Source organism: Cervus canadensis, chromosome 21, assembly GCF_019320065.1.
Source record: "Cervus canadensis isolate Bull #8, Minnesota chromosome 21, ASM1932006v1, whole genome shotgun sequence".
Taxonomy (NCBI): Eukaryota; Metazoa; Chordata; class Mammalia; order Artiodactyla; family Cervidae; genus Cervus; species Cervus canadensis.
The window spans coordinates 27,561,298-27,580,769 of record NC_057406.1 but is presented as its reverse complement, the minus strand read 5'-3'; the positions used below and the strand labels follow the sequence as shown (position 1 = coordinate 27,580,769).

Below are 19,472 nucleotides of genomic sequence, written 5' to 3'. Positions count from 1 at the left end.
GCATATCCTGCTTAGAATATGCAGTCCTGGCTGTTGTAACATAATGGACAGCTTGTCTTTAAAAATATTGGGAACCAAAACTTTTGCCATTATCACTGACGAAAAAGTCTTGAGCTGTTATATGATGTAGTAAGAACTAAGCAAGCCAGAAAAAAAAAAAAAAAGAAACTCTGAAACAACCATTTTAGTTTCTACAATAAGAACCCTAATTTTTTTGTGTGTATGTACTTTAAAACACTTTATAGACAATAATAATCACCAAAATAAAACTTGATAGTTACCTGTAGTTTATTTTTTGAAACATAAAGAATTTTCTTTAAGGGCTTTAATAACAAAACAGAGGCCAAGCTAGTAGCTTTTTTTAAAAGATCCCATGCAAGTTGCTACACTCAGTGCCCCCAGCCCTGCAGTAGGCTACCACCAACCCATGCCTCTGCTGGACACTCTTGGTCACTCATAGGCAAGTCTGGGTCAGTCTCTTGTGGGGCCACTGCTCCTTTCTCCTGGGTCCTGGTGCACAAGCTTTTGTTTGTGCCCTCCAAGAGTCTATTTCCCAGTCCTGTGTAAGTTCTGGCAGCTCTGTGGTGGTGTTAATGGTGACCTCCTCCAAGAGGGCTTATGCCATACCCAGGTCTGCTGCACCCAGAGGCCCTGTCCCTGTGGCAGTCCACTGCTGACCTGCACCTCCACAGGAGATGCTCAAACATGGTTTTGTAAAAATATTTTATTTTGTGGACATCATTTTTCTTTAGATACATGCCATGAAATGTAAGAAATTACCTTACTCAATACTGTTTATGGTTTGACTATAAAAGCAAAGCATCTTAGAGGGTAACATTACTTACATGAGTAAAATGTGGGGACAATAAAAGTGATTTAATTATCATATATTAATTTAGGATTTGTTAGTATAGAGCAGTGCATAATGCGGAAGTGAGTGCTTGACTGAAAGTCACTTTCAGTCTAACAAGAGAAACAAGGCAGACACAAGAATAAATACATAACAGTAAACAATCACACTATAAGGCCTGATCTGGCTATAGAGAACTGTATACATGAGGGGTAAGTAACTAGGATATCAGATACAGACAGCAGTGCTGAGCAGATGGGCCTCAGCTTAAAGGCAGAGAATACGAAGGTGGATGTGGGCAAAAGGAAGGCTGGGAGTTGCAAGGTAAAGTTTGGGGTGGGGGGTGAGGCCTAGCCAATTATGAGTTTGCAAATCCTGTGTGAGATTAAAAACCAGTATCAGTATTAGATGGCCAGTGGCAATGGAATTACATTAAGGAATGCTTTAGATTGATAGGATATTTAAAAAGTCTTCCCCAATCTAGGTGAGATGATAGAAAAATTAATTAGAATTAGCACATTTGGCAGAGAATAGGGTAGATAATTGTGCTGGGCTAGTTTAGGATTCTGATAATAAAACAAGACTTCATGAAGGAGGTGGAATAATTATTGAGCTTTAAAATATAAGTATGAAACTGCTAGATAATTCATGGTCATTATTATTGCCCAATATTTATTTTTGTTGCTTTCTAAGATGTTGAGTAAACTGTAAGATTTACATGCAGGGGAAACCAGGACCTCTCTCTCTGAAATGCAATTCCACCTCAAAGCACAATTAACTGAAATGAGTTAATAGTGGGATAGCATGGAATTATTATAATTAGACAAACACACCTGGGTTTAATTTAACTTGATAAACATACTCTAAGGGGTTAAAAGCTTTGAAAATGGTTTGAAAAGACTATGAAAGCCTTATTGTTAAAAATATATTAATTTGAAAATTAAAAAAATATAGTTCTGATTTTTGATACAATTGAAACTCAATAATTGTACATACATGCTCAGTTGTGTCTGACTCTGCGACCCCACGGACTGTAGCCCACCAGTCTCCTCTGTCCATAGGGATTCTCCAGGCAAAAATACTGGAGTGGGTTGCCATTTCCTCCTCCAGGGGATCTTCCCAATCCAGGAATTGAACCTGGGTCTCCTGCACTGGCAGGCAGATTCTTTACCAATGAGCCACTGGGGAAGCCTCACAATTATATTGAAACTCAATAATTGTACATGGTAATAATGATAAAATTACTTGCCTAGGTCCACAGCTGATGATTCTTTCACTGCTTGTTCCACAGGCTCAGAGAGGAAAAAGCTATGTACACAATCACTCTGAAAAATAAGACAAAATATATTTTTTCATTTCATACATTTATTTATCATTCCTGTTTCTTAGTCTCTGAAAACACTGACCCAAATATAGAGTATTTATAGATACCTGTTTTATTTATAGATATATCTATGTTTATAGATTCCATAAATAGGCAAAGTATACTTGGAAGTTTATTAAGTCAGTGCTATAATTTTTCACTAAATTAAACTAATCTCTCATGAGATTAGAATCTAGCCATTTTACATTTCTTTAAGAGGCTCAGGTGTACACTGCTTTTAGAGCTCACCACAATGTTTACATTCTTGAACTTTACAATTATGCATCAATCTCACATGTCCTTTTTCTAGAAAATGTGTACTGTTGGACAAAGCTTTTGGAGAAAAATTACTCTCAGTAGGGCACAGACACTCAGTGAAAAACCATTGCTCTTCAGGGTTCAGTTCTAGAAATGCTCACTAAGCTCTAAGTATTATGGAATGTTAGGGGATATTTAGAAAGAGAAAGATGCAAAAGGTGACCTCTGTATTAGAACACAGTCTAATTAGTGGAGGAAACAGATAGTATTGAATGCTTCAGCAGAAATTCTAGTTCTGTGTAATTTTACTACAAAGTGAGTGTGCTTCTCTTTTAAACTGAGATGATCACAAACAAACTGACATTTTACCTGGACTCCAAATAAATGGGCTAACTGATGAATCAGAATAACTTGTCTTTTGTGACTTTGACAGGCATTTTGTTTTAAGGCATTATGTTGACACACATTTTGTTTTAAGCAAAGAAGCCTTTCCTATATTTTTTATCTGAAGGGCACCACTACATAACTGATTATTGCTTTAAACTGTCATAAGCTGGTGCCATACTAGCTGCAAAGCTGCCTGACATTCTCCATTCTCCCCAGCTAACTTTGTTCTGTGCAGTGGCTCTTGCAACCTTTTCCAGAAACTTAAACTTCCAACTTTGAATCCTTTCCTGATGATTTTGTCTCCACTCTAGAGAAAAACAAAAGGCAGATGGAGATTCCTGAATTTCCTGCCAAAAAATCGACAGATGCACAAAGTCATATCTTCTCTTTTCTTTCTTCTCCAAGGGAAGAACTGTCTCTCTCTTCCCATCTATTCTGAATTGAAATGCACCCTCCCCCAAAATGTTGAAATCCTAACCCACAGTAGCTCAGAATGTGAACTTCTTTGGAAATAGAGTAACTATAGATATAATTAGTTAAGTTAGGATGAGGTCATATGGTGGAGGGTGGACCTCTCATCCGATATGACTGGTGTCTTTATAAAAAGGGGAAATTTAGACACATTTCACACTGCAAAGATGGTGTGGAGAGACAGGGAGGAGATGGCCATCTATCATCTACAATCCATGGTGAGAGCCTGGGATAGGTTCTTCCTTCACACCTGTCAGAAGAAATCAACCCTGTGACACCTTGATTTCAGGTGTTCATTCACAGCTTCTAGAACTGTTGATGCAATGCATTTCTGTTGTTTTAAGTCACCCAGCATATGGTACTTTGTTATGGCAGACCTTGCAAACTAAAACACCATTGAATGCTGCTCATGTCCTTCAGTGTCCCAGATTCTATACCTTTCTCAAGAACCTTGTAGAATATCCCAGTGTATAGTCTTCTTCTTCCTTCCTCCTTTCCCTCCCTCCTTCCCTCTCATTCTTGCCTTCTTCCTTCCTTCCTTTTCCTTTCCTCCCTCTTTCCTTCTTTCTCTCAAGAATCAAGTATGGCCATTTCCCTTCATTTTACAACCATATTTCTCTTTTTATGATGTTTATATTTCTGTCTATTTTATTAATAGCATCTTATTTAAAAGTAACTGCAAGGGTGGCCACAGTATACATAAAGCATGAAAAGATTATAGCCCTAACAGTTATTGCTAGAGAATTTTTTCCTTCACCATTTCCGTTATTTCCAAGTTTTAATCCAGAAAGAGAGAGAAGGACGATTAATAGGTCCATAAGGAGTAATTGCCTTCACAATATTAACTTGGACAGAAACAATAAGGACCCAATTTAGCTGGTACCATCTTATTTTTCTAGGGCTTCCCTTGTGGTTCAGCTGGTAAAGAATCCACCTGCAATGCGGGAGACCTGGGTTCAATCCCTGGGTTGGGAAGATCCCCTGGAGAAGGGAAAGGCTACCCACTCCAGTATTCTGGCCTGGAGAATTCCATGGACTGTACCGTCCGTGGGGTCACAAAGAGTCAGACACAACTGAACGACTTTCAGTTTCAGTTTTCAGTATTCTATTTTCCCACTAGACAAGTTTTAAAAAAAGTCAAAGTTTTCTAAGTGTGGAAGAGTAGGACAGCTTTTACACTGACATGGTACCCCAGATGAGTTAAAAATTTCTCAAACCACGAAAAGTATACTCATACAAAAACAATGTCTTGTCATTAATGTCCTTTTCAAGTCCTGTTATTGTTCTCCTCTTTGACACAGACTTATGGGAAGAGCTGTCAGTACTCACACTGATTCCACTTCTTCAACTTCCTCTCACTTTATGATCTACCACACTCAGTTTTCTGTCATTAATTGAACTTTGAAAATGCTCTTACCATCATTTCTCTTGTTTACGGTCTTCCCCCTGCCCCAACCAAATCCAATGGAGATTTTCTTGGCCCTTTATATATATACAGCTACCCCATTTTTAGTGAAAAATTCTCTTTCACTTGCTTTCTTGTTCTCCCAGTTTTTCTTCCATTTGTCCTGCCATCTCTGCTTACACTTTTTTTTCAGGCTCCTTTTCTTTTTGCTTATAACTTCAGTTCTAGTGTCCTTCACTTCTAGGCTCATTTCTCTCATTGTTCTAACATGTTCTTTCTGGGTAATGTTATCCCCTTTGGTGGGTTCTATATTCCCTGGTGGTCTAGGGGTAAGACTGAACTCCCGATGCATGGAACCTAGATTTGATAACTGGTCAAGGAACTAGATCCCACATGGTGCAGCTGAGAGTTCACATGTCACAACTAAGACCCGGCATAGTCAAATAAACAAATGAATAAATACATAACTATTTTAAAAAAACAGACCTTATAATGATTCACAAATCTACACCTTTATCTCCATTCTATCTCTTGAGTCTCAGCCCTCTACTTCACTATATCGAAATATCTTTTTACTGGCTTCCTTGGCTGTTCTAAAGATAATTAAAACCCCCAAAGTATACAACTAAATGCATTTTCTTTTCCCTTGATTTGCTACTTCTTCCTGTGCATGCATGCTCAGTCACTAAGTAGTGTCTGACTCTCTGCAACCCTATGGACTGAAGCCCACCAGGCTCCTCTGTCCATGGGATTTTCCAGGCAAGAATACCAGAGTGGGTTGCTGTTTCCTCCTCCAGGGGATCTTCCTGACCCAGGGATCAAGCCCACGTCTCCCACATCTCCTGCATTGCAGGCGGATGCTTTACCACGGCGCCACCATTATACTGAACTGTATTTCCTCATGCTCTCTCACCTCTGCTTTTCTACATGTTCCGTTCTCCATCCTTTCCACCTCTGTCCACCCACTTGCCCAAGTTTTATCACATTGTCTCTTTACTCATTTAGGCTAGTCAGTGTGATAGCAAGAGCAGAGATCACTTATTCACTCATATCTAATAAAGTAGTTTTACTCAATAGATATTTATTAATAAAAACTGAGATCCAATTTCAGATATAGAATACATTGGTCTTCTAATGGAAATATTTTTATCTGTGTAGCAGTTTTATGTATCATTATAAACTAGTTGATTAGCAATTTTGATTTCTACATGTTGATTTCTTTTGAACTTGTTTAATAATCTATCTTTAAGAAATATATCTATATTCAGAGAGCTGACCAAATCAAGCTTTTTAGTTCGAGAGTCTGAAGTCAAATTTCAGGCAGTGCAGAATTTGTGGAAGGAAATCTGACCTCTGTTGGTTTTTGCCAACCAGTCAGTTATTCTCATTTTGGCAACATTTTGACCTCACCTCCTGATGGTTATTAAACTTCAGTAGTAGGCAGAATATCTCCCCAATTAGTGTCTGAAATGTCACCACTAGCTAATCATTCCCTTGTGTTTACACTGTCATATCCTTGAAACCCTCATTTGTAATTCCAGGTGTGGGTGACATGCTTAACGCTAATTTCTTCTTGTGGCAAGATGGTTTTCACTTGATGAGAAACATGATCCAGTGTCAATGGAAGGGAAAAAAAATCAATAAAAATGATGATAGGATAGGAAAATTAATATTGCTGGATTTCAAAATAATCAATTAAATTTTTTCTCACATTTGGTTTTACTTGGGTACATGTATCCCACAGCTTTTTAGCACATTGCACTACTGGAGAGTTTGGAGAATTATTGAAATGTTAGTGCTACGATTGCTTTCACTGATAACCTGAACCAGTGTTTTCAGTTGAGTTTGTACTGACCACCAGGCAGTGTGGCTGTCTTCAGTCATGTAGACTGTATACTGAGCAACTCTGTGGGTGCCTTCTTTACATGGACTATAGATAAACTCCTAGTCTGTAGGGCTCTCCAAATGTAGAGCTGCCAGATATAATAAATAAAAACAGATGCTGCTCGGGGCTTCCTTGGCGGTCCAGTGTCTAAGTCTCTGCTCCCGGTGCAGGGGAGCTGGATTCTATCCCTGGTCAAGGAATTAGATCCCACATGCTGCAATTAAAAGATTCCTGCATGCCACAATGAAAATTGAAGATTCTGCATGCTGCAACTAGGACCTCGCACAGCCAGATCAATCAATCAATATTTTTTTTTTAAATATATATGTTTTAAAAAAAAGATGATGTCCATGCAATATTTGCAGTGTGAAAAGTGAAACTGTTAGTCATTCAGCTATGTCCAACTCTTTGCAATCCCCTGGATTGTAGCCGGCCATACTCCTCTATCCATGGGATTCTCCAGGCAAGAACACTGGAGTGGGTTGCCATGCCCTTCCCCAAGGGATCTTCCTGACCCAGGGATAGAACTTGGGTCTCCCACATTGCAGGCAGATTCTTTACCATCTGAGCCAGAAATTTGTTTATCTCATATTCAGATTTAACTGGGCAGCCTGCATTTTATCTAGCTAACTTACAGTGTGAGATGCTTAAAGATGTATGGGCACACTTTTGGTTGTCTCAATGACTAGAGAGTACAATTGGCGATTAATGAATAAGGCTACTTATTCTAAATATCCTGACATACCTACAATATTCTCCCATCATAAAGAATATTACTTTTCTGTTTAATTCTTCAAATGGTAATAGTTTCTTGGAGGAAAATCTCTACTTCATTCTAGAAATGAGAAAACTGAATATCAGTACTCATATGGGATTAACTGATTGAAATTAGTATAAAAAAGAATGTAGAGTATAATCAGTATGCCCAGGTTCAACTGTGTTACCACTGCCAATGACCTATAGACATGAAGAATACCTAGGGGGACAGGTGTGTCTACAGAGAGTTTTGCAGGCATCCTAGGGCACTCTAGTCTTCTGCACAAGCGTAAAGCAACTGGGACATATTGATGAGATATAAACAGAAAAATATGATATTTTATACTTATATACTAAATATTCTGGAGAAGGGAATGGCAACCCACTCCAGTATTCCTGTCTGGAAGATTCCATGGATAGAGGAGCCTGGTGAGCTGCAGTCAACGGGGTTGTAAAGAGTCGGACATGACTGAGCAACTAACACACACAATATACTTATATGCCATAAGTATATTTATAAGATATTTCTTAGAAAGTTTACAGTGCTGCATTGTTGAGGAAATGAAAAACAGAAGCCAGACTTAGAGAATGTCATCAGCAAAATCCCTGTAAGCTCAACATATTCTATCCTCCAAGTATCCCATTCTGCTTTCCTTGTAAGTTTCTGAGATGATGGTAGTGCTGTCTCACATTTCCCTTTATAACCCCAGTCCTGGTGATGGGGTAGGTCTCCTTCTTTCATCTCCTTGCTCTTCTAATCTCTGCACTTGCTTCCTGTCTAAAAATGCCCTGCTTTGAATATCCATGTCTACTACACAGCCCTCTCCCTCTTGTTTCACTTGTCTATTGACCTCTAGGTCACTGGCCTTTATTCCAAGAACATTTTAAATCCTGGAACATTGTCATTTTCTCCAACAGTACCAGTCACAATTCACACTTATGGTTTTTTTTTTTTTCTCCATTATTTCTTTCCAATTACTTTACAATATTGTAGTTTTTGCCACACGTTGACATGAATCAGCTGTTTATTTTATTATTGACACAAAACATCCTTTTTTTTAAAAAAAAAAAAGTCATTTCATTCAGTAATCTTATTCTGCATCTCACTGCATCACTCACTTTAGTTCTCTTGATCTTATCTTGATCAATATGACTGAAGCTCTTCCATTGCCTTGATTTCTAGCCTCTGATGCTACAAGCAACCGCTCCTTCCTTTTCAGCTCACTTCCTCTAGTTAAATAACTCAAACAATCTGTTGACCTTTACACTGAACTTAACTCCTCTCATATTCTCATATCCTTCCTTGGCCAATATGGATCACATGGTCGATACTTATAACAACTCTCTGCGTCCTCCTTTCAACTTCTTGACCCTTTCCCCCTTTACGTTATCATTCACTTGCAAAAAACAAAAACAAAATAACTCTGGTTACTCTCTGCCAACTCTGCAACTGTAACAGGCCTGAAAATGTCGCTGAAGAAAATCACTCACCCATGCTTACTGATCTTACTGTCACCTCATGCCCACTACCATCGAATTGGCACTCAAGATTTTCTGGCAGTTTTAGACATATCACTATCCCATTTACTCTTCCATTCACCTATAGGACTATTTAATGTCTTAACCTCACTCCTCAAAAGGCAAACATGCTTTCTCCCTCTTTAAGTCTTCTTGTTGAAAGAAAAAACAGCAGCAGAGAAGAATTTTTATAAGCTCCCAACATCTATCATCTTACCATACCTCTGCCATTTTGTCTACTACGTAGGTGGGCTGCCTGTGCTGTAATTTGAGACTGATTTGGGCACCAGATAGCATGCCTTCTTCTCTACTTTAGGTCATCACTCTGATATCTGGCTAAGTGCATCACCAATTTTTGATTCTTTAGTGGATTTTCCTACCAGCTTATACATATCATTCATTTCAATAAAAAAAATGCTTGACTTACATTTCCCTGCACACTATTCCCCTCCCTCCTCCTTTGCCCCCCACCCCCCACATTCATCCTTACAGCAAAGATTTTGCAAGGATTGTTTTCTTCTTTCTACCCCAAATTTCTCTCTTCACATTCTCTTTTGAGCCCATTTTAATCAGGTTTTTGTTCCCAACACTATCATCAAACTGTCTTGGTAAATTCACCAAAGATACCCATTTTGCTAATCCAGTGGTCAGTTCTCAATTTTTGACCCATCAGTAGCATCTGAAACAGCATGTCATTCCTTCTTCTTTGAAATATTTCCTTCTCTTGGATTCCAGGCACCAGATTCTTTGTTTCTAACAGATTGCTTTTTCTCAGTCTCTTAGATTGCTTCTCTTCCATCGTCTCAAATTTTAAAATTGGTGTGCTACATGGTCTCATCCTCAGACCTCTTCTCTTTAATATTTACATTTTCACCCTAAGTAATATGCAGTCTCATGGCAAGAAAAACCAATTATTACCTGAAACTCCAATATTTATATTTCCAGTCTCTCTTTTCCCCTCAACTCAAAACAGTCAATTTTTCCACTTGATATCTCTACTTAGAAGCCTCATAGGCAACTCAGTATATTTTGATCCAAACTCCTGAAAACCCTCACTCCCCACTGCTCCTCCTGTAGTTTTATCCATCACAGCAAACATTCAACCAGTGCAAGCTTGTATGGCCATAAATGTGGGTTGTTGGCCTGCATTTATCCTGATTAATCAGCTCATGTGCCCTAGCAGTTGTTAAGTATTTGGAACATCCCTCCTATGTAAAACATTATATACTTCATGAATAAATTAATACATGGTTGGTATTTATCTTAAACGATTCTAAAATTATTGAACTTTGATATCAGTGATCCAGGTAAATGCACTAAGCTATATTAAATACTCTATGAGGTTATACATATTTTTTCTTTGTTAAAGTAGATGTTTATTTAACTAATATAGGATTCTTACTGTCTAATAATGTGTTTTTAAATTAGAAATTCAGTCAGTAAAAAGTAAATCTAAAAGCCAACTGAGCAATTTTAAACCAAAATCTGCATCAGCTTATATTTCAAACTCAGAGCTCATATTAATAGTTTGTTTACCAATTATATTATCAAGTCATTTGTAATTTAAAATAATTGATTTTTGAGAGAGTTGATCAATTCAAAATCATCCAAAACCTAAGTGTTTTTGTAATATCATATGAATATATTCTTGTTCTCAAAGACCACAGAGAGTTAAATCCTTGCAAAGATCAGAAGTAATGTAATATGACACTGAGATCAATTTTTTCTTTCTTTAAAATAACACATTAAGAATTCCCATTTATTAACTGGCCAGCCAACATCTAGAACTGACTGCAAGATTTAGTTCCAGCAAGTTAAAACAATAAGCTAAATCTATCTCTCTCAACCACCATGAAGTGCTGTAAAAATGTGAATTTAAAAATGAATTCCCTTAAGAGTTTTAAATCAAAGTTGAACAGTAATTATATTTTATTGCTTTTTTCATAGAGCAGCTTGTCAGAATGTCCAGTCTTTAATGTAGTTCAACCCACTATATTTGTATTGGAGTTACATGGAAGAATGGCACTATGAAAAATAGTGAACTTCTAAGGAATCTTTTATAATCCTGGCTCTAAAATGTCATCAGCATTTTTCCAGACTCTGAAAAATAATCTTGGTTTTACTGATGATACACATATGACATTTATCCTGCCTGCATCGTAATCTCAGCCATAGGAAAAGAGCAATATAGTGACAAATGCAGTAATTAACATCTGGGTTTAGCAAGCAGAGAACAAGAAACATATGTTCACTATTAAGACAGGATTTACCCGTTTGGATTTATTTTGACGTTTGATTTCTGCTTAAAAAAATAATATTGCTTATGCCATAAGTGATAGCATTCCTTATTTTAAGGGACTACTAGAAATAAGCAATAAGACTGAGAAGAGCTAAAAATCACAGTGAATATGGTTCTTAAAAGTTTTCAGACAACAGCTGTTGGTTTATCTTAGCTAAACTCCAATGTGGGAACACATTTGTTTAGGTACTGCAGTCATTTGCTGTAACTTTTATTACATGTTTATATTGCCCTTTATAAAGATCTTACTTAGTTTACAACATAATTTAACCAAAACAGAGCAAAATTTAAAGAAACAAAGGGAATTCCTGTTATCACGACTATTGTTTACTTGTGGAATGAAACTACACACATTGAAAGAACAAAAGAAGTTTCAATCAGTTTGAGAGACGGGAGTCAAGCTAAACAGGCAATCAAAAACCAAGAGATAGAGGGCTAGGGTGTCTAAATTGGTGCTTGCAGCCTCATTAGAAGAAAGTGGAATGGTGTGTAACTGTAGTCCTCATTTATGTCTGTTTTATCAACCAATTTGTGTGTGGAGAAGGGGAGTGGAGAGAAGAGAGAGAAGGAGAGGAGAGAAGGATGGTCTCAGGGATTCATAGTCATCCCTGTATTTGAGTTGCTCTTGGTTCTACTGATGATACACATATGTGTGTCATTGGTAATTGATACACATATGATACACATATATCTTGGGTTCAGATAAAACCTTCAGAGACATCTCTCCCATCTAACTTAACTCTGATACTTGAGACTGGACTTCAAGGCAGTCTTTTCATCTCATTTCCTTGACAAGAAAACAAGACTGCTTACAATTGAGTATGCCCCTGAAAGGGTATATAATATTTTATTTTAGTAAGGTAAGGTTGTCCAGTTTCATATTCAAGATGCACCTACTACTTTCTTTTCTCCTCCTTTTCCACTCACTGCCATCTATTATTTATATGTTCATGTCTGTATTTATCACCATATTATAAGCTCATTGAGAGTAAAGAATATATTGCATTATTTTAATCTTTTCAATTTGTTCTCTACAACCAATTTAAAGTTTTTAATCTACAGTGTTATACATAGTAAGTGATCAGTAAAAATTTAAAAGCCTTTACAGAGTTATTTACAGTGATATAAAATATTTTTAAATAGTTACAAATAAATGCTTCACATAACTAAAAAAGACTGCTGTGTTTAATGTATAGACATAATAATTTGTCTTTCCTACATTGCCATATGATAAGCAGCTATGGAAGAAGAAAAGTATTTTTATGAGGATTTTTCCAGGGTCAGAAATAAAGATAATCCTATCACAGGAGTATTCAGCAGAGATATTATAAATTTATTTTATAAATATTGTAAATTAACTCTCTTATTGGAAGAGGAAAAATATGTGTATGTAAAACAAGTCCTCTAAAGTTGTCCACATCACTTAAAATAATTACAATATTTATGTTATATCCCTGACTTTATAGATTTTAGTGTTTATGCAGATAGCTCTGTTAAAACATATGAGAGAAGGGAAGAAGTGCATCAATAATACAAAGTTTTTAAAAAATCTCAAAATAATATGATTTACTTTGGAGTTATTTATGTGATTTTTAGGCCAATAATGTTTATCTAGCTGCTCTTAAAATAAGTTTTCATTCCTTGGATATAAACAAATGGAATCAGGGAAGCATACACCAGCATATGGAGACACTTAAGCTTTCACTGTGGTTAACCTATTTGAAGATTGAAATTGAAAACTGACATTATACATCACGGAGAACCTGGGCGGTCAGTCAGGTCACACTGCTTATTAAGGCTAGTCAGCATCTGCTGATGTCCCTGTCAAATTATTAGTGTTCTATCACTGTATAATATGTACAACGAGTAATGGATCAGATGCATAAAGTTCGTTGTTGTTTAGTTGCTAAGTCATGTCTGATTCTTTGTGACCCTGTGGACTGTGGCTCTCCAAGCTCCTCTGTCCATGGGACTTTCCAGGCAAGAATACTGGAGTGGGTTGCCATTTCCTTCTCCAGGGTAATCTTCCCAACCCAGAGATTGAACCTGCCTCTCTTGTATTGCAGGTGGATTCTTTACCACCGAGCCACCAGGAAAACCCCCATAAAGTTCCTTAGCAATAAAGGAAAGAAAACCCCCACGTGTGAAATTGTGAGTCTTTATGAAGCTCCAGAACATATCAACATACACAGAATATGGACAAGGATTGTAATTTTCTTAGAGCAGTGTACATATCTGATTTGGCTTTTGAATTTCTAGAGCAGAATTTCCCAAACCCGGTGGTGTCAGAAACGTGCGTGTGTGCTCAGTCACTTCAGTCGTGTCTGACTCTTGGTGACCCTATGGACTTATAGCCCCAGGCTCCTCTGTCCATGGGATTATCGAGGCAAGGAATACTGGAGTGCTTTGCCATGCCCCCCTCCTCCAGGGGATCTTCCCAACCAGGGGATTAAACTCACGTCTCTTATGTCTCCTGCATTGGTAGGCAGGTTCTTTACCGCTAGCACCACCTGGGAAGCCCATATCAGAAACAGGTTCTTAAAAAACCACACAGATACCTAGCTAGATACAGTCATACCTTGGAGATATTGTAGGTTCAGTTTCAGAACACCATAATAAAGTGAATATAGCAATAAAGTGAGTCACACAAACTTTTTGGTTTCCCGGTGCATATAGAAGTGATGTTTATAATATACTGTAGTCTATTATGTGAGCAATAGCAATATGTCTTTAAAAAACATACATAACTTGTTTAAAAATACTTTATTGCTAAAAGAATGCTAACTATCATCTGAGCCTTCAGCAAATTGTAATCCTTTCAATGGTGGAGGGTCTTACCCTGCTGTTGATGGTTGCTGACTAATCAGGCTGAAGGTTGGGGTGGTTGTAGCAACTTCTTCAAATAAGATGACATGATGCCTCTTTGACAAATGGTTTCTCTGTAGCAGGCGATGCTGTTTGATAGCATTTATCCACAGTAGAAGGTTTTTTAAAATTGTAGTCAATCTGCTCAAGCTGTGCTGTTGTTTTATCAACTAAGTTTATGTAATATTTAAAAGTTTTTGTTGTCATTTCAACAATCTTCATGGCATCTTTACCAAGAGTGGATTCCACCTCAAGAAACAAGTTGATTTGCTTAACCATAAGAAGCAACTCCTCTTCGTCTGTTAAAACTTCATCATAAGATTATAGCAATTCAGTCCCATCTTCAGGCTCCACTTCCAAATCTAACTCTCTTGCTATTTATATCATACCTGTAGTGACTTCCCCCACTGAAGTCTTGAACCTCTCAAAGTCATCCATGAGGGCTAAAATCAACTTCTTCTAAACTGTGAATGTTGATATCTTGACCTCTTCCCAGGAGTCATGAAATGTTCTTAATGGCATCTAGAATGGTGACTCCTTTCCAGGAGAGCTTCAATTGACTTTGCCCAGATCATCAGAGGAATCACTATCTATAGCAACTATAGCCTTAAAAAATGTTTTTCTTAAATATTAACGTTGGTGCAAACGTAATTGCAGTTTTTGCATAGTGGAAATTTGCCATTGGAATGCATTCTTAATAAATGTGGTCATGTTATACACCATTTTAATGTACATTTCTTGGTTTATATTTTTTGCTAATGACATTATTTGCTGTTTATTTGATATTTACCTTAGACTATGGAAATGATGCTAAGACAAAAAGCAAATCGGAGCAATTTTCTTCTTTGAATTCAAAATGGATCGTAAAGCAGTGGAGACAACTTGCACCATCAACACATTTGGCCCAGGAACTGCTAATGAATATACAGTGTAGTGATGATTCAGGAAGTTTTGCAAAGGAGATGAGAGCCTTGCAGATGAGGAGCACAGTGGCCAGCCATCGGAAGGTGACAATGACCAACTGAGAGCATCATCGGAGCTGATCCTCTTAAAACTACATGAGAAGTTGCCAAAGAACTCAGCGTCGAGCATTCTATGGTTGTTCGGCATTTGAAGCAAGTGGGAAAGGGGGAAAAGCTTGATAACTGGGGGCCTCATGAGCTGACTGAAAATCAAAAAAATCGTCGTTTTTAAGTGCTGTCTTCTCTGATTCTACACAACAACAATGAACCATTTTTCAATTGGATTGTGATGTGCGATGAAAAGTGGATTTTATATGACAACCAGCGGTGACCAGCTCAGTGGCTAGACCGAGAAGAAGCTCCAGAGAACTTCCCAAAGCCAAACTTCACCAATAAAAGGTCATGGTCACTGTTTGGTGATCTGCTGCCGGTCTGATCTACTACAGTTTTCTGAATTCCGGCAAAACCATTACATCTGAGAGGTATACTCAGCCAATCAGTGAGATGCATGGAAAACCACAACATCTAGAGCTCGCATTTGTCAACAGAAAGGGCCCAGTTCTTCTCCTCAACAACAGCCGACTGCATGTCACACAACCAATGCTTCAAAAATTGAATGAATTGGGCTACGAAATTTTGCCTCATCCGCCATATTCACCTGAGCTCTTGCCAACCTACTACTACTTCTTTAAGCATCTTGACAACTTTTTGCAGGGAAAATGCTCCCACAGCCAGCAGGAGGCAGAAAGTGCTTTCCAAGAATTCATCAAATCCTGAAGCACAGATTTTTATGCTACAGGAATAAGCAAACTTCTCATTGTCAAAAATGTGTTACTTGTAATGGTTCCTATTTTGATTAATAAAGATGTGTTCAAGTCTGGTTATGATGATTCATGATCTGAAACCACAATTACTTTTGCATCAACCTAATAAGACTTGAAAGTCAAAATTGCTCCTTGATCCATGGACTGCACAATGGATGTTGTATCAGCAGGCATGAACAACATTAATCTCATTGTCCGTATCCATTTAGTGCACTGTGAGTGAACAGTAATATTTTAAAAATAATTTTTTTTTTCTCAGCAATAGTTCTTCAACATTGGGCTTAAAATATCCAGTAAACCATGTTGTAAACAGATGTGTAAACAGATGTCATCCAGGCTTTGTTGTTTCATTTACAGACCAGAGGGCACAGTAGATTTAGCATACTGTTTGAGGGCCCTAGGTTTTTTGGAATTGCAAATGAACACTAGTTTCAACTTAAACACCAGCTGTATTAGTGTAATTACTCTCCCTTGACAAGAGTCAGCTTGAGCTTTGAAATTCTGAAGCCATGCATTGACTTCTATCTGTGAAAGTCCTGCAGGCATCTTCATCCAAAAGAAGGGTGTTTTGTTTAAACCAAAAATCTGTTGTTTAGTATAGCCACCTTCATCAATTATCCTAGCTAGATCTTTTGGATAACTTGCTGGGGCTTCACCTTGCACTTTGAGGTTATAGAGACAACGTCTTTCCTTAAGCCTCATGAACCAACCTCTGCTAGCTTCAGACTTTTCTTCTGCAGCTTCCTCACCTCTCTCAGCCTTCATGTAACTGAAGAGAGTTAAAGTCTTGCTCTTTGTTTTAAGGGAATGTGTGGCTGGTTTGATTTCCTATCCAGACCACGAAAACTTTCTCTTCTCAGCAGTAAGGCTGTTTCTATTTCTTGTGATTCATGTGTTCACTGGACTAGTACTTTTAATTTCCCTCAAGAACGTTTGCTTTGCATTCACAACTTGACTGAGTATTTGGTGCAAGAGGCCTAGCTTTCAGACCACCTCATCTTTCAGTATGCCTTTCTCACTAAGCTTGATCATTTCTAGCTTTTGATTTAAAGTGTGAGATGTGCAACTCTTATTTCCACTTTAACATCTAGAGGCCATTGTAGGGTTATTCATTGGCCTAATTTCAATATTTTTGTGTCTCAGAGAATATATGGAGGCCCAAGGATGGTGGTGGCAAGAGAGAAAGAGAAAGAGAGAGAGAAGAAGGCAGGGCTAGTCAGCAATGTGGACCAGTCAGAACACACAAAGGTTCAGAGTCTTATATGGGTCCAGTTCATGGCACCCTCCCAAAACAATTATAATAGTGACTTCAAAGATCACTTGTCTCAGATCACCAGAACAAATGTAATAATCGTCAGAAAGATTGAAACGTTTTGAGAATTACCACAATGTGACACAAAGACTCAAACTGAGCATATTCTGTTGGGAAAATGGCACCAATAGATTTGTTTAAAGTAGGGTTGCCACGAGCTTCAATTTGTAAAACAAACATAATACCTGTGCATGGCAAATAAAGTGAAGTGCAATAAACTGGAGTATACCTGTATCTCCCTTTGTCTGTATGACCAGCATCTCTAAAGACTGGCCTTAGAACATACTTTTTAAAACCTCCCCATGAAACACTTGATCAGTAGGTACTATTTTGGTTTCTTGGTCAGGAAGTATACAATGTAGGCAATCAATAAACATTTGTTGAGTGACAGAGACAGTAGATTTTGAAAGTATTAATAGTCTTTATTATTCCAGTCCTCAAATTTAATTTTTATTGATTTTATCTTTGTTAATCTAGCACTATTTTATTTTGTTATATAGAAAGGACAATTAAGAAGCAGATGTAGGATTTACATCTTAGGAAGGTATTTTCTTGTACTTCAAATACTCATTTTACAAAATTGAGTACTTGAAATACTCATTTTACAAAATTCAATTCAACTATTAGCAGGGTGTTATTTGTGAGACTCACACCCATCATATCAGCTTCCTTTTGCTTGCTACTTTTATGGCACAAAATAGGATTGCTCTCTTTGGAAGTCCAGGGTTAGAAAATGGTTGGCACAGTCTTACTTCGAGCATTTCTGGGATCTGTGATTTCACAATAGTATCTCATGTTTGATGACATAAATATCTCTTCTTTTTCTTCTCCTTCTTTTTTTTTCCCCCCATTCAAATCCTACATCCTAATCCCAAAACAAAAATAATGTGGTGCTTGAAATTTCTTCAGCCATGTTTTCCCTAAATATTTGCCAATAGAATTTAAGAATAGCACAAAACAAAATAAAAACATCTCTTCTTGGTGCCTCTTCAGTTGCAATTTAATTTAGCACAGTAGTAAATGTGAATGTGATGAAAACTGAGGTCCTCTGGTAGTTCTGTTCAGCTGTCTCAGTGCAGCTGTGATCATGATGAGCTGTAACACTATTCATTAAACCTTGTGGTGATAAACTTCACTTTGCAAGTCTTCTCTACCTGTATATATCTGACTCCTTTCCTTTTCCCCTCTCAGGACAGTCCTCTGCAAACAGTTCTCTGTGAACCCATCCTCTAGGCAGATATACTTAGGAAATCTCTGTTGCCATACCAAGATAGATCTCAATATTACCCTATTCACACCAGGACCAGAAATCAGAAGCTTCTTCACTTTGCACTCACTTGCCTCTGCTTAAAAAGGCCAAAGCCTGACATTTTCAATGGTTACTAGATATTTTGCCAATTACCCTGAAAAGTCTTTAAAACAGTCTTTAAAACTATCTGATCTGTAAGGCAGCCCTCAGCCTGAAAGATGACAATCCCATTCACAGTCCTCTCAGCATGATCCCTTGCAGACAGTTGTCATAGCCATGTGTCCTTCACTATGACAAAGTGAATGGACATGACCTTCAGAGAATGTCAGAGTTAGTAAGAACATTAAGATTTCAACATACTACATTCTTGAATACACAAAAAGCATTTGAAGTCCAGTGACATAAATTCATTTGCCTTGATCCTATAGAACAGAAGCCTCTCTTATAACTTATTTCCCATTACTCATTGATTTGAGACCTAAATACTAAATATATTCAAAAGATAATTTATATTGAGTATGCTAGTATAATATTGGGTTGGCTAAAAACATTCTTTCAGTTTTTCTATAATATTTACAGAAAAATTCCTAGTGAATGTTTTGGCCATCTCAAACAGTTAAATTCATGCACATGCAAGATATCTACGTATATCTTTTAGTATAGTGTAGCTTTTCTATTGTCTAGTGCTGTTTCAACAATCATTTTACATCTTTATTTTCAGTTAGCTTATTATGTGGTTCTGTTCCCGTAATGAACAGATACTGTTCACTTCTTTCTCTTTGTTCATAGCAGATATACTACAGATGTGCTCTGAGTGATCTTTCTGAAGGGTAAAATCATGACCCAGTGCACCAGTAATGCTCATCATTTAAAGCATGACCAAGCAGTGTTCCTGGCTTTAGTACTAGGTAACCAAGGAACTTGTCCTCAAGCTGGCAGCTAGCAAGATTCTCCAGACCATTCTTTACCAAGCCAGAGGTGTCTGGTCACAGAGTTCATGTGGGATTATACAGTGGGGTGAGAAAAAAAAATCAAAATTGCATTCATATTTATTTTATAATATAATCC

At 37.5% G+C, this 19,472-nt stretch overlaps 1 protein-coding gene across 1 annotated transcript in view; it reads right to left on the bottom strand.

Moving 5' to 3' along the window:
- The window catches only part of PIK3C2G (phosphatidylinositol-4-phosphate 3-kinase catalytic subunit type 2 gamma), a 409,785-nt gene that overhangs the window by 50,408 nt on the left and 339,905 nt on the right, over positions 1–19,472 (bottom strand). Inside the window, exon 30 of the mRNA XM_043441512.1 lies at positions 2,100–2,175. Coding sequence (XP_043297447.1) covers positions 2,100–2,175 — 76 coding nt within the window. The remainder of the gene's footprint in view (positions 1–2,099; positions 2,176–19,472) is intronic.